This window comes from Carcharodon carcharias, chromosome 13 (assembly GCF_017639515.1).
Source record: "Carcharodon carcharias isolate sCarCar2 chromosome 13, sCarCar2.pri, whole genome shotgun sequence".
In the NCBI taxonomy this organism is placed as follows: domain Eukaryota; kingdom Metazoa; phylum Chordata; class Chondrichthyes; order Lamniformes; family Lamnidae; genus Carcharodon; species Carcharodon carcharias.
Window position 1 is genome coordinate 36,140,782 of NC_054479.1, and position 16,022 is coordinate 36,156,803.

A 16,022-nucleotide genomic window follows, 5' to 3' on the forward strand; every position below is an offset into this window, starting at 1 on the left:
GTCCGTTCTTCCATTCCTAAATAACACACGAACCAAAGGTCATTAATGCCCTCTTTAATCTCTAAGCGCTTCTTTCAGTACAAAATACTCTCTGACTGTCACAGAGACACGCACAATGTAAGAAACCATTAGACGAACGTCAAAGAATGAGCCACGATTCCAGGAAAAACCTCCAATCTCGCCCTTCCCTGCTCCCACTAATTATTTCCTGGGTGGTCTCCTTGAAAGCAGCGGAAGGAAGTCTGTACATCCGAATACCGTCAGGTACAGGTGAAAACAAAAACAGAATTACCTGGAAAAACTCAGCAGGTCTGGCAGCATCGGCGGAGAAGAAAAGAGTTGACGTTTCAATTCCTCAGGTACAGGTGAAGCCTTGGAAACAGAAATCGGATCTTCAGGGATAGTACCTCAAATTTGACTGCCCGAAAACCGGCGGTGTACAAAAACTGGACACTTTTTTAATTAAAAGTGGGCCGTGAAAGAATTTTAGATGAGCGGAAAAGGTGAGCTTGTTCGGGGAGTTGCTGGGGAGTGGCGTTGGGGCTTCGACCGGCTGAGCGATGCTTGACCCACATCTGACCCAGTCCGGGGAGTTGCTGCCTTGGCACGGCTTGGAGGGCCTGGCATTTCCCGTGCCCCAAGTGGTCAGAAATGTGGCAGAGATGACTGAACTCACACAAGAACAACTAAAGACTCTTGCAGAATCCAATCAGATGGAATATTTAGCTATGTATTGTACTGGGGATCAGGACACATGTCTATTCCTGCCATAGTACAGGTACCTGTACTGAGTTTCGATGCCACGAAGGCCATCCCAATAGAAGACCACAGACTTAAATTTAAACATTGCACTTTATTCCCAAAAGTCTTTAATTCCAATGGCATTGGTTGCCTTCTTGCAGCAGGCCCGAGCCAGTTCAGAGAGTTATTAAAGAATTATTACAATCTAGCATGAATAAAAAGAAAAACATCGTTTTCAGTTACAACTGTTAACATCATTTCAGTTTGATTGATCTTGCCTCATTTTAAACAGCTGATATAGGGAAGTGGGGGAGGCATGAACCAGTTATTAAATCCAATGTATGAGAAGTGAATTTACATTTGCAGGGACATGGCCGTTAACCTAAAGTGCTTTGCAATCATATGGTTTGGTTTTCATGTATTCCCCATTCACTGAGTTAAGGGATGTCGTTCCCCCCACCCCCCATCCCCCCAAATAAACTGGCAAGTGCCAAAATCTGCTTATTTGTTCAAAAGTAACTGTTTTAAAAATCCTAGCTTTTTTTAAAAATTAGTTAATTGTTGCAGGAAGTAGTTTATACACTGACTGCACATTAAAGAACAAGGATCCCCGTGCATGCTAACACCGAGTGCTCTATTTCATTCATTTTTATTTGCAATCTTAGATATTAAACATAGAAATTGTTTTGTAATCATGATCTACGCAAAAGATCATTGCCAAACGCTTGCTATTTAAATTGTCAGCAATTATCGGAAGAAGGAGCCTCAGTGACCTTCTACACAATGATCAAGTAGGCTAGAGCTGTTCTTGAAGTCTTTTTTTCGACCACACCACTTGACGAAGCAAACTATAAATCAGTCATTTAAACAAAACATTTCCTTTATATGGAACATACAGGTCCATATGTCTACACAGCACAAGACAGCTCATAAAAAAGTGGATTTACTGGGCTTTAATTTCCGGTCTCTGTTACAGCACAGACTGCTGTGTGCCAGCCAAATTACAGCTCGTCTGGCACATACATCTGTACGATATTACACCAGAGTTTTCCTTTTGCATTAACACATCAAGTGATTTAGGTGCTTTTTTATACAAGTTTATGAAATGTTGAGAAGCAATACAGTGATTGTCAATTCAGTCAGAAAAAGATGACGGATAGCTGCCTACAACATGTCAAGACCTGAAGAAAACGATGTTTTTTTCATGTACTGACCTTTATGCAAAGAACAATGGCAGGAGCGGAGACGAGTTGACTGCATCAGCTAAAGGTGTGAACTCGGAGTTTCTTGCAAAAGACAATGGACAGGAAATGCCCTTTTAGAGCAATGTGCAAGCTGCTTGCATGTTTATGGGCAACAATAAAATATTTGTAATCCAATCAGGAGGACTAAAAACGAGTTTCACCTAATATGCCTCAAGGCCATACCCTAAAAGGGTATAAAGGAAGAGAGCTTGTTAGACCCCACAGCACGCACCCCGAGAGAGAGCAAGAGGACCAGGGTCAACCATCTTCAGCTTTAATATTGGTGAAGGATAAAAACTATATACAGAAGGTAAAGGGATATATAGAAAATAAAGGGCATCCATTTGTGGATCTCACTGAATAATGAACACTGGTATAAAAAATACTCAAATACTACATGATGAAAATGGATTTTGACCCCATCCTAAGCCCCGCAATCGATCGGAACCCCGTGGACTGATGTTTGACTGTACAACCACACCAACCCCCTCCACCTCTCTGTCTCTCTATCTCTCCGCCCCCCACACACACACCTTAAACCAGCTTATATTTCAGCTCTTTCCTGGACTCGAACTCAAGTTCTGTCGAAGGGTCATGAGGACTCGAAACGTCAACTCTTTTCTTCTCCGCCGATGCTGCCAGACCTGCTGAGTTTTTCCAGGTAATTCTGTTTTTGTTTTTGACTGTACATCACTGCCTTTGTTAAGTATTATGCTCTGTACTTATTGTGAAATATCTTAATACATCTCTTGAGCTTGTTTCTTGTCACCCTGTACCTAGAGTGGCCTGTGATTTATCACGAATGGGTCCCCAATTCGGATTTAGCCAGAAACGTACACATCATGTTTTGTATCTTTTTTTTGTTCAGTGGATGGTAGCCTCGTTAGACAAGATGCAATAGGTCAAACAGAATTTTATGGAATTATTAAATTATTAGAAAGTGTAAAGGGATTTCTTGGCTGAGATCGGTGGTGCTTCTTAAGCTGAACCTTTTTTTCAGCCTCAGAATCTCCCAGCTGCCCTTATGAAAAGTCATGAATGTGATAGTGGATGTCGATTGTAACAATTTCGCAAGTGCACATTTCCTGCATCAATTTCGGTCACGCTTTTTGCCATCACATGCAGCAGCAAATCATAATTTTATTTTATATTTTAATTTCTATATATCCCTTTACCTTCTGGGTAAAGGGTAGTTCCTGTCCATTGTCTTTTTGCAAGAGATAAGGCAGAAAGGGTGGCTTGGGTACTGCGAAGGAGAATCTTTTTTTAAATCCTGAGTGACCAGTCAGGAGAACATAACATTAAAGCTTAAATTAAAATGGAAAGACAGCCCCATTTGAATCATTTAAAATGCTTTTAGAAAAATAAATCTGTTGTTTTTCCTCAATAGCGGAAAATTCTAAAGTCCAAAAAATGTGGTTTAAACAAAATGTTCAAAAAGTTACATAGTTCACAATAAAAGAAACAGAATCACTTTTTGATGCCTTTTTTTTCTAAAGTTTTAATTAATCTCTCAAAACCTTGCTCATACAATTGATATGCATATCCAGAGCTATGACCCTAGTTGCTGAAGGCCGATCCACGTAGTGCTGTCAGATTTATGCCTTTTCCTTCTCCGTACTGCTGACCAACTCCAGGAATCCACCAATGAGCCAAAACTCACATTCCATCTCCCTGCCACCATGGTTCCGCTGGACAAACATGCCCTGTCCCAAGCTGCCAAACTCTAGAACTTCCAAAATGCAGGACCACCCCAGCCCCACCCCCAGTTCCAAGTCCTGCAAACCCTAGGGCCATCAGCTCAGCCCTATCAAATCCCAAGATTGTTCCCAAAGTACCAAAGGGCCTCTTTCCAATGCAGTTAAAGCCCGTTACCTCCATCATATTGTCAAATAATAGACGTCCACGCCAACGGACATACTTCACATACCATCTTCAGCTTTAATATCAGTGAGGGATAAAAATTGTATACAGAAAGTAACGGGATATATAAAAAATAAAGGGCATCCATTTGTGGGTCTCACTGAATAATGAACAGTCATACTGGTATACAAAAAAATTCGAATACCACATGATGAAAATGGATTTTGACCTTATCCATTATTATAAATCAAGGGTCCTGCTATTAAACTCAACATGACACAGCACCCCTATTGTTAGAAAACAGCGACACCACATGAAATCTGCCAGTTGAAAATTATCACAGGATAAACACAAGCACACCTCATTTGATGGTAACAAGGAACACAAAAGTGGCCTTTAGCCTGCTTTTGCCATGCCAAGGTCAGTGTTAGCCTGTGGCTCCAGTAAAGCAATAAATTATCAAGTTCCATGATAAACACCAGCCCCCCAACCCCCAGCTTGTTTCTTGCCATTATCAAAAATAAAATGTGTTTCACCAGAACTTGTTGACAGTTAAACTGTAATTTAGCAGCTAAGAGCTCACATGTAAATGCAACAGATCCCTGATGCTCTTGAACATGTAGTTCATACTATTTTGTGCATAATGATATAAATTGGCTAGCTTTAGCTTTACAGAATGCACAATTATTTGGGTACATGTTATTGACCTACATTCCTGATCTGCCCTCCATGTCAGTGTAATGAGTATTTTTCTCCAGTTTTTTTTTTCCAATGATGACCTTTCATCTGATTAATAAATAAAGCTAGCACTTGCTACAGTCACCACCAAGTAAACTGTTATGTATGGCAAGCCTTAACCAATTAGTTTTCAAAGCGTGAATTCTTCTCAACACTGAGTAGTTTAGTAATTGCATACCACTTTACATCAGTTATGTGGTTTAACCCCAATTTCTTTGAATCTAAACAACAATCTAAAATTTTACCACAGCAACCTTGTCAATGAACAATGCCAATATAAGTGGCTACAAATATGACAAAAAAAACTGAGATATGTATAAACTTTGAGGGCCCATTAAGTCTGCTGTCACTCTGGAAACTTGGAGCTTCAATAAGCCACACTTGAAGCCAGTTTGGCATTGGCTAACACTGATATTTTACAAATGTGATAAAAATATATATCTGCCTGCTTCATTTGTTTTGTTGGGGGCATCAAGCCATTGTCATTCATTATGCTGTGCTAACAACAATCTCTGAGTGTTGCTGGAAACCTCCCTGGACCACAAGTGTGCGTAGCTCTTCATAAAACAAATAGAAGAATTGCATGTTACAATGACTCAAGAGTGATCCAGAAAGGGCTAGATTTTTCCAAGCTATCTTAAGCAACTTTTATTTACAATGTGTATAATATTTATAAATAAACTTTACATTCTAGTAATCTACAATGCATTCTAGGTATACTTTGTTAAAATATTTCACCAAAGTTATAAAGGTGGGTACGGCTCATTACTACAGCATAAATAATAAAATGAAAAAACTGAGAGCCTAAATATAAACAAGACATTATAAAATAAATTTTACACAGAACGTAGGGTCCAGGAACTCAGAATACAACTGAAGTCCAAGATTAACAAATCATACAAAATGATTACATTTGGAGTTGGCCCTTAAGACACTGGTGATAAGGGCCATCTCCCATGGACTACTGCCATAGTGTCATCCAATCAGAAGAGCTCCTTCCACAGCCCCACCTATTCGGGAAGGTGTCTCCAATCAGGAGTGCTCATTCTTAATGTTTATTCAGTTTAGAGTGCACTTTCCCTCTGTCCATTGCTTCTTCCCAGTATTGTTCCCCTTTCCAAATTGATCTGACATTTATTGTTTTCACCAGTGCTTGTTGCGCCATTGCATTTGTATTGTCTTTCCATTTGTTGATACACAGTCTCTTTTTCTAAATCATATAAATGTCTATACGCATCCTCTTTTTCCATTGTCCATCCGAATGACACCCCAATCCATCTGAATTTTGCATTTCACTGGATGGTATATTTTACAGGTCATCATGTGCTGGTTTGTCCAATACCTGTGCTTTGCTGCCAGCACTTAATTCCCACAAACCGGTCCCATTGCTGACTGGATTTCCTGCACAATCACCCAAAACTGAAGGCATAAAGGTGAGCAAAGAATGAAAACAGATAGGATAACATAGTTACACATTGTCATGTATTCTCTCCATGTAGTTTCTCAGTTCGTGCGACTCCCCTAAGCCCATGTCCTGGCAAACCCATTTAATATCTTCCTCATTCCCCAAAAGGATTGAATTTGTAGCAGGGCATCCATCATCTGGCGGAATTGTAGTAAATGTTGTAAACTTTACCCGTTTTCGTTTTGTGGTGGGAGAATTCAAAGGTTCATCTTTGCGCTCCTTCCCATCGCTGCAGTGGGCAGACCTGTGTATCTGCCCTTGGACATTCTTCTGGGTTCCCCCATTGAGCAGATGGTTGCTCTCCTCAAACCCTGCTGCCCTGTCTATTACTGTTGTGTGTTCACAGAGCTGCTGTGGGGATATATCAGCAGAGTTCTCCAGCAGCTCAGTTTCATTACCTAACCAAACCCAGTCGTGGGAATGATTCATGTTCCCTTGTGCTTCCGTGGGAATTCGCTTGTGCCGGTACTTCAAAGCAAACATGACACAATTAATTAAGAAGACGAGAATAGCCAGGCAAAAAACACCCAGTAAAGCATACATTCCAATCTCCAAGTCAGTCAGACCTCTGGGGGCCTGGACCAGATCGTTTTCATCCATGCTTTCATCACCCTCAGAGTTCCTGGTTAAGTCATTTGAGGGGAAGTTGGCAGCATCCAATGGGATGTTTTGGAGCTGCCTGTCACCTTCTGAAAGCTGATCTATTCCATTCCCTTTCTTGTTCACTGAAGCCTTGGTTGTAGTGCTTACCTTTCTCATTGAACTTTCTTCACGATCTGCAGTAGCACTGCTGAAGTAGCGGCCATTCTGCCCTGTCCGGTCTTGATCTACATTCTTTTGCCTCCGATCACTTGCACGGTTCTCCAATTCTCTCTCATCACCGTTGTCATCACTGCCACTCTTCGAGCCTGCATCATTCTGACCAAATTTTACCTGGACATTGCTACTTCCGACTGCCAGAATGCTTTTTCGTTTGGATTTCTGGCAAACTTCACTGATTACCAATTCAACTTTCAGCATGTTCCCTTGTCCTTCTCCCTCTGCAGTGATGACTGGCCACCGCAACTGCAAGTCCTGATATGTTGAGATGACAGTTTCTTCCCGCGAAGTAACAGTGAGTGTGTAGTCCGTGGGATCATAAATATCTAGCGGAGTCAGACTGTTATCACTGAACTGGATCCAACCACTGATTATTGCTTCCTAGAGGGAAATAAATAAATAAAACATAGTTCAGTTTTATGAACATTGCTTTAAGATTCTGGCCCTGAAATACATTGGGTGGTTCTACTGGCATCCCACCCGCTGATGTCCTGCAACATTGACAGATTTACTCAACAACCCCTTATCCAATGGCAATTAGGGATAGACAATAAATGCTGGCTCTGTTAGCTATGTCATCCCATGAATGAATAATAAAAATATTTCCGATATCATCACGTATCTCTATACATTAAGTACATCACTCGATGCTTGGAACATAGTAGACTCAAAACGTTAACTCTGTTTCTCTCTCTACAGTTGCTGCTAGACCTACTGAGTTTTTCCAGCATGTTCTGTTTTTATTTTAGATTTCCAGCATTTGCCATATTTTGCTTTTACTCTTCAATAGCATCTGGAGTCTGAAGCTACAGTGTGAGAACATTCCTACAGGTTCTGGATCCCATGAAGTCTCATAGCTTCAGGTAAAATATGGGCAAGGAGATCACCTCCTACCCTCCCTTAGGTGATGAATTATTACTTCCCTATTTTGAATACCACTTGGAAGAAGCACTGAGGGTAGTAAGGGCCATGGATTCTGGTGGGGGGATTTTAAAGTTCATCACCAAGAGCAGCTCGGTAGCACCACTAATAGAGTTAGCCAAGTCCTGAGGGATACAGGTACCAGAGTGCGTTTGTGACAGATAGTGGGAGAGGCAAAATGAAGGAATAACCAAAGTGTGTGGTATAGATTAAGAACAGGTTTAGCAGATCTGGATATCCATGAGGCGTTGTGGACCATCTACAGCAGTGGTTCTCAAACTGGAGTCCGTGGGTCCCTGAAGACCTGTAAAGACTTTCCAGAAGGCCTGCAAAATAATCCCTCTAGAAGACGAGAGAAAAATACAAAGGGGGAAAAAAGAAGGAAACAAAAAAGACAAGCTGCCCACTTTGGGTAAATTAATGCACAAGTAGCTGACAAGTTGTCCACATCCAAGGCTCCCAAATACTTGGTCTTCTTCACAGAGATGGATGTTTCGGCTACCCATGGCTTTTAGTAGTGAGTCTTGGTTGACTTTGGCAGGAGGGGAGAAGGTGGGAGGCCATTTGCTGCTGTGATATTGGGGTGAATTCAATTTGAACTCAGGCAGTGAGCAAGTGCCACTATAATGCTGCCTGGCCTGCTGAATATTTCCAGCATTTTCTGTTTATCTTAATCTCTTGTTGCTTTGATTCTTGTAGTTGTGGAGAAGTTGCCAGTTTTATTTAAATCTTCCACAGCGTTGCAAAAAATGTAAATTCCTTGAATAATTAAATAACGCTGAGAAACTGCACTGGGTTTCCACAAGTCTGTAAAATATTCCCGAGGATGGCACATTCAAGTATAATACAATTACTCTGTAATAGAACTAAGGAAACACATATGTTATTTGGAAATTATTGTTTTTAAATTAAAATAATAATTTGCTTTGAGCCTGTTAAACATCTAAATGGGATGAGACTGCTCTTAATACTGATTTGGCCAATAGCTTCTTGCATTGGATGTGATCTGTGAACTGATTGCCTGTTAATGGCTTATGGCCCAATCTTTAACCACATTAAAAGCCATTCAGTTATCACGCACTAGAATGTTAGTGGAGTCACATTTATCTTTTATCTCTGGTTTGTCTGGTCTGTCTCATTATTGTCTACAACAGCGAAATTGTTACTCTAAATGATTACCTGCTTTCTTAAAAGCATTTTTAAAACGCTCTATACATGCAGCGCCTTGGTATTTTGACTATTACCTGGTACTATAATTTAGACAAGGGTCTGTGATTACTACTCCATATTTGAAAAGTGATCCTACAGTCAAAATGGTTGAGAACCACTGATCTACAGCAGCAGGATTTCATACCTCCACAATCTGTAACCTCAGGCTCCACATATCTCTCAGGCCACTTAGCGGAACAAGGTGGCAGCAGCTCACCAACACCTTAGCAAGGACAAATAGGGATGCGCGGGCAACAAAAGCTGGCCTTGCCAGCAACACTCTCAGCCAATGAATGAACAATTTAAAATAAAGCCCCTCATCGAAAAAGATAATGAATTCCTAGCTCAATGAGTAGTGCAGAAGAACGTGCCAAGATTGCTCTTTTCAAGATAGCCAGGCGGTGAAGGACAGAACTGGGCCCTAATCTTTACACGTTTAGAAGCTGTTATTTACAGAAGGACATATTAGAAATGTACATCTCCAAACTCAATACCCACAGTTTCAGTCTGCTCCTGTTTTTACTGCTTTTATAAACCCATTTCCAATTAAATGTCACATTTGAAAGGGGCACTACTGACCCCCTGTCCTCCTATTTATCTGCTCTTTTTGAATAAACCAATAACAAACGGGGACAAATTAATAAGTTAACAAAAGATTAAATGAACAGATAAACGGGATAGCCCTTAAAGGGGAATACAACACGGGACAAAACACAAAGGAAACTTAGAGGCCAAAGCAAAATGTGATTGTGGGTGCTCCTGTTTATTTAAAGAAAACATTTTTTATTCATTCACAGGATATGGGCTTCGCTGGCTGAGCCAGCATTTATTGCCCATCCCTAGTTACCTTTGAGGTGGTGGTGGTGAGCTGCCTTCTTGGACAGCGCAGTCCATGTGGTGTAGGTACACCCAGAATGCTGTTAGGGAAGGAGTTCCAGGATTTTGACCCAGCGACAGTGGAGGGACAGCAATATATTTCCAAGTCAGGATGGTGAAATACTTGAAGGGGAACATCCAGGTGGTAGTGTTCCCATCTATCTGCTGCCCTAGTCCTTCAAGGCGGTAGTGGTCATGGGTTTGGAAGGTGCTGTCGAAGTAGCCTTGGTGAGTTTCCTCGGTGCATCTTGTGCATCCTGTTGCTACTGTGCGTCGGTGGTGGAGGGAGTGAATGTTTGTGGATGTGGTGCCAATCAAGTGGGCTGCTTGTCCTGGACGGTGTCCAGCTTCTTGAGTGTTGTGGGAGCTGCACTCATCCAGGCAAGTGGGGTGTATTCCATCACACTCCTGACTTGTGTAGTGTAGATGGGGGACAGGTTTGGGGAGTCAGGAGGTGAGTTACTCATCACACGATTCCTAGCATCTGACCTGCTCTTGTAGCCAAAATATTTATATAGCTAGTTCAGTTCAGTTTCTGGTCAAAGGTACCCCCCAGGATGTTGATAGTGGGGGATCCAGTGATGGTAATGCCATCGAACATCAAGGGGTGATGGTTGGGTTCTCTCTTGTTGGAGAACGTCATTGCCTGACACTTGTGTGGCACGAATGTTACTTGCCACTTGTCAGTCCAAGCCAGGAGATTGTCCAGGTCTTGCTGCATTTGGACATGGACTGCTTCAGTACCTGAGGAGTTGCGAATGGTGCTGAACATTGTGCAATCATCAGCGAACATCCCCACTTCTGACCTTATGATGGAAGGAAGGTCATTGATGAAGCAGCTGAAGGTTGTTGGACCTAGGACACTACCCTGAGAAACTCATGCAGTGATGTCCTGGAGCTGAGATGACTGACCTCCAACAACCACAACCATCTTCCTTTGTGCTAGGTATGACTCCAACTAGTGGAGTTTTTTCCCTCTGATTCCCATTGACTCCAGTTTTGCTAGGGCTCCTTGATGCCACACTCAGTCAACTGCGGCCTCGATGTCAAGGGCAATCACTCTCACCTCACCTTGGGAGTTTAGCTCTTTTCTGCATGTTTGAACCAAGACTGTAATGAGGTCAGGAACTCAAACTGGGCATCAGTGAACAGGTTATTGCTAAGCAAATGGCACTTGATAGCACTGTTGATGACCCCTTCCATTACTTTACTGATGATGGGGAGTAGACTGATGGGGTGGTCATTGGCCAGTTTGAATTTGTCCTTCTTTTTGTGTACAGGACATACCTGGATAATTTTCCACATAGCCGGGTGGATGCCAGTGTTGTAGCTATACTGGAACAGCTTGGCTAGGGGCGCGGCAAGTTCTGGAGCACAAGTCTTCAGTACTGTTGCCGGAATATTGTCAGGGCCCATAGGCTTTGCAGTATTTTGTGCCTTCAGCTGTTTCTTGATATCAAGTGGAGTGAATTGAATTGGCTGAAGATTGGCATCTGTGACACTGGGGACCTCCGGAGGAGGCCGAGATGGATCATCCACTCAGTATTTCTGGCTGAAGAATGTTGCAAATGCTTCAGTCTTACCTTTTGCACTGATGCGCTGGGCACCCCATCTTTGAGGATGAGGATATTTGTGGACCCTCCTCCTCCAGTGAGTTGTTTAATTGTCCAACTGGATGTGGCAGGACTGCAGAACTCAGATCTGATCCATTGGTTGTGGGATCGCTTAGCTCTGTCTATCACTTGCTGCTTATGCTGTTCGGCACACAAGTAGTCCCGTCACCAAGTTGACACCTCATTTTTAGGTATGCCTGGTGCTGCTCCTGGCATGCCCTCCTGCACTCTTCATTGAACCAGGGTTGATCTCTTGGCTTGAAGGTAATGGTAGAGTGGGGGATATGTCAGGCCATGAGATTACAGATTGTGCTTGTGTACAATTCTGCTGCTGCTGATGGCACACAGCGCCTCATGGACACCCAGTCTTGAGTTGCTAGTTCTGTTCGAAATCTATCACATATAGCATGGTGGTAGTGCCACACAACACAATGGAGGATATCCCCAATGTGAAGGTGGGACTTCATCTCCACAGTGACTGTGCAGTGGTCATTCCTACCGATACCGTCATGGACAGATGCATCTGTGACAGGCAGGTTGGTGAAGATGAGGTCAAGTATGGTCTTCCCTTTTGTAGGTTCCCTCACCATCTGCCACAGACCCAGTCTAGCAGCTATGTCATTTAGGACTCGGCCAGCTCGGTCAGTAGTGGTGCTATGGAGCCACTCTTGGCAATGGACAATGCAGTCCTCTACCCAGAGCATATTCAGTGCCCTTGCCACCCTCAGTGCTTCCTTCAAGTGATGTTCAACATGGACGATCGCTGATTCATCAGCTGAGGGAGGGTGGTATGTGGTAATCAGCAGGAGGTTTCCTTGCCCATGTTTGACCTGATGCCATGAGACTTCATGTGGTCCAGAGTCGATGTTGAGGACTCCCAGGGCAACTCCCTCCTGACTGTTTCCCACTGTGCTGCCACCTCTGCTGGGTCTGTCCTGCAGGTGGGACAGAGGTGATGGTGGAGTCTGGGACATTATCTGTAAGATATGATTCCGTGAGTATGACTATGTCAGGCTGTTGCTTGACTTGTCTGTGAGACAGCTCTTCCAATTTTGGCACTAGCCCCCAGATGTTAGCAAGGACTTTGCAGGGTCGACAGGGCTGCAATTGCCGTTGTCATCTCTGTTGCCTAGGTCGATGCTGGGTCGTCCGTCCGGTCTCATTCCTTTTTTGTGACATTGTAGCAGTTTGTTAGAACTGAGTGGCTTGCTAGGTCACTTTAGAGGGCACTTAAGAGTCAATCACATTGCTGTGGGTCTGGAGTCACATGTAGGCCAGACCAGGTAAGCTCAACGGATTTTGTTCCCTAAAGGACATTAGTGAACCAGATTAGTTTCTACAACAATCGACAATGATTTCATGGCCATCATTAGATTTTTAATTCGAGATTATTATTGAACTCAAATTCCACCACTTGCCATGGTGAGATTCAAACCTGGGTCCCCAGAGCAGTTCCCTGGGTCTTTGGATTACTATTCCAGGAGTATATGGGAGCATAAGTGATTCCCCAGTTAATGCCCACTACCTAAATACAAATAAACATTCAACTAACACATCACTAACAAGGAGCAGCAAGAGGTGTACCTGAAATTGAGGTACTAACCTGGTGCAGTGACAGTGTGGGGCTACATGCAGAAGGACTACATGCAGACTAAATACTGAAAGCAGCAAGCTATATGCAGAGCTAATTGATCACACAACCAATGGAATAGGTCAAAGCTCTGCAAGCCTGCCACATACAGTTATGAATGGAGGTGGACAAATAAGCAATAAGTATGAGGAAGTTCCAATGGCATACCCATTGTCATTGATGGCAAAATCCAGCACGTGAGTATAAAAGACAAAGCTGCAGAGCTTGAAACCATCTTCAACCAGAACTGCCAAATTGAAAATATTTCTTTTAGTCTCCTCCTGGGGTGTCCAATATCACTGATACCCATCTCCAGCCACTGAGTAATTCCATGCAAAATCAGGAAATGGCCAAGTGTACTGGGCATAACAAAGGCTAGGGGCCCTGACAATATCCCCTCTGTAAAGGCCTGTGATCCAGAATTTGCCCACTCCTAGTTTAGCTTTTATAGTACAGCTACACCACTGGCATGTGCCCAATAATGGAGAAAATTGCCCCGCTTTGTTCTTCCACAAAAATCACAACAAATCCAAACTGGCATTTTACCATCCTATCAACTTACTCTCAATCATTATCAAAGTGACGGAAGGAGTTGTTAACAGTGCAATCTAGTGTCATTTACCCACCTATAACCTGCTCAGTTTAGGTTTTTAAAGGACAATTCATCCCAAAACTCATTAGAGCCATTGTCCAATGTGAACACAAAACCTGAATGCCAGAGGTGAGAGTGGCTGGTTTTGACACCAAGACAGTATTCAATTGGCTCCTTAAGCATCAAGGAGTCTTAATGAAACTTAAGTCAATGGGAATCACACGGAAAACTCTCTGCCGACTGGTGTCACACTTAGCACTAAGAAGGACAGTTATGCTTGTTGGAGACCAATCATCTCAGCTCCAGGACAATGCCTCAGGAATACATCAGGAGAGCAATCTGAGACCAACTACCTTCAGCTAAGGTCCCCCAAGGTCAGAAATGGGCTGTTCACTGATGATTGCAAAGTGTTCACCCCCATTCACAATTGCTCAGATAATGAAACTTTCCAATCCTTGCATGCAGCAAGCAGACAACATCCAAATTGGGCAGATAAAAGCCAAGTAACATTCGCACCATACGAGTGCCAGGCAATGGTGATCTCCAACAAGAGACAGCCTAACGCTTGGTATTAACAGTGCCAAATACCCCACCATCCACATCACCAGAATAACCAAAATCTTAATGGGACCAGCCACATAAATGCCATGGTTGCTTGAGTGAGTCAGAAGCTGAGCATTCAGTAATGAATGGCTCACCTCCTGATTCCCCAAAGTCTCCCCACCAATTACAAGGTACAAGTCCAGAATGTGATGAAGTACACTAAACTTGCCAGGATTAGTGTGAAAAATGAACATCGAATGATGGTTGTAATTACCCTCTCCTTGTGATCTGCTTTGAATGTGGATTTCTTCAATCTTGCTAAAGGCAGACTGAATTAACATTAGATAAGACAAAGCTCAGTTTTGAATCATTCAATGACTTTATTTCACAGTATGGCGAAACCATATTCAGGAATACTTATGATCAGAGTCCATCAGTTCAACCAGTACAACTTAAACTGGCATAATGATGTGATATAAAAGGGTATCCCCTACTTTTCCATATGATGGGTTATTTTACTTGACTTAAAGACTTCTCTGCATCCTACTCTATAGACTGGGGAGAGTTTCCCTTCCTTTTCTCATTGCTTTTCAACCTTCTTGCAGCACTTTTCTGCTTAATGGTGCCTATGTTTTTCTTCAAAAGTTAATTCTATCAAAAAACTTGCCCTTTTCCATTTCCATCTCTAACAGACTGACAGAAATCAAGGACTTTTCCAACAGAATGCTGATGGGTAGCTTTGTGAATATCCAGGCAAGCTAATGAACCACTTGTTGGCCCAGAATTTGCTGGCAATAAAAATGTGAGTTAAAGGTTATTTGTATGGAAAAAACAGAATTTGTGGTCAGCCATCCTATGGATGTCAAGAAATTACTGCATTTTTGTAAGAACCCTATAATAAGTTAATTAACATTTCTAATGGGCTTCCACTTTGAAGATATATAACATTTAAATGGTAATGGTTCTTCATGTGCCACATAAAACACAATACCAGAATTCTAGTTAGACTAGAAGCAAAGTACTGTGGATGCTGGAAGTAAAAAGAGTAAGTGCTGGAAAAACTCAGCAGGTCTGGCAGTATCTGTGCAGAAAGAAATAGTTTTGAGTCCAATATGGCCCATCTTTGGAACTGACCCTTCTTCACAAGTTAAACTGTTTTGTTTCACTGATTTAACTGATTTGTTACATTGATTTGTTGTAGATCCTGAATGGGAGTAAACCTGAAGCTAAATTAATTTCAGTTTGTCAGGATTTCGAAAATAGCCTCTTCCCCTGCCTCAAAGTATGTGAGTCTACTGAATTGTTGGTGACCAGCAATCACCACGCTGATTCTGCACATAAAACCATGCTTTGAATTCCTAATATATATAGCTTTCATATGTAAACAGCAGCTGCCTTTGATTCCTGAATTAAAACCAATAATAATCTGAATCCTGGTCAAGAGGCTGTTTTATTAATGTGTTTCTATGTCATGTTAAGCAAAAAAGTTTAGGACAACACATTTTCCTGCATGTAAATTGGTGAATAATGGTGATTCCCCACTGACCTCAGGAATCAACAACTGGCACTACTAGCGAGATGTGGCACAGAATTAAGTGGAGATGAAGGGATGAGGAAAATATCCAGTTCATAATGTGCAGTGAGAGTTGACTCACTCCAGAAAAATCTAGACAAAGTTTAGTCTTTGTGAGAAACGATTTCTGTTTCCCACTTTTTGACCCGGCGTCTTCTTTTTAAAAAAATAAATACACAAGAAAAGATATCAATT

General features: G+C 42.2%; 1 protein-coding gene across 2 annotated transcripts in view; it reads right to left on the bottom strand.

The window, feature by feature from the left end:
- Window positions 1-5,219: 5,219 nt before the first annotated feature.
- LOC121286208 (transmembrane protein 132C-like) overlaps window positions 5,220-16,022 on the bottom strand; it is a 1,095,675-nt gene continuing 1,084,872 nt past the window's right edge. For both annotated transcript variants that reach the window (XM_041203216.1, XM_041203217.1), the window contains one exon: window positions 5,220-7,251. In XM_041203216.1, coding sequence (XP_041059150.1) covers window positions 6,055-7,251 — 1,197 coding nt within the window. In that variant the 3' untranslated portion in view covers window positions 5,220-6,054. The remainder of the gene's footprint in view (window positions 7,252-16,022) is intronic.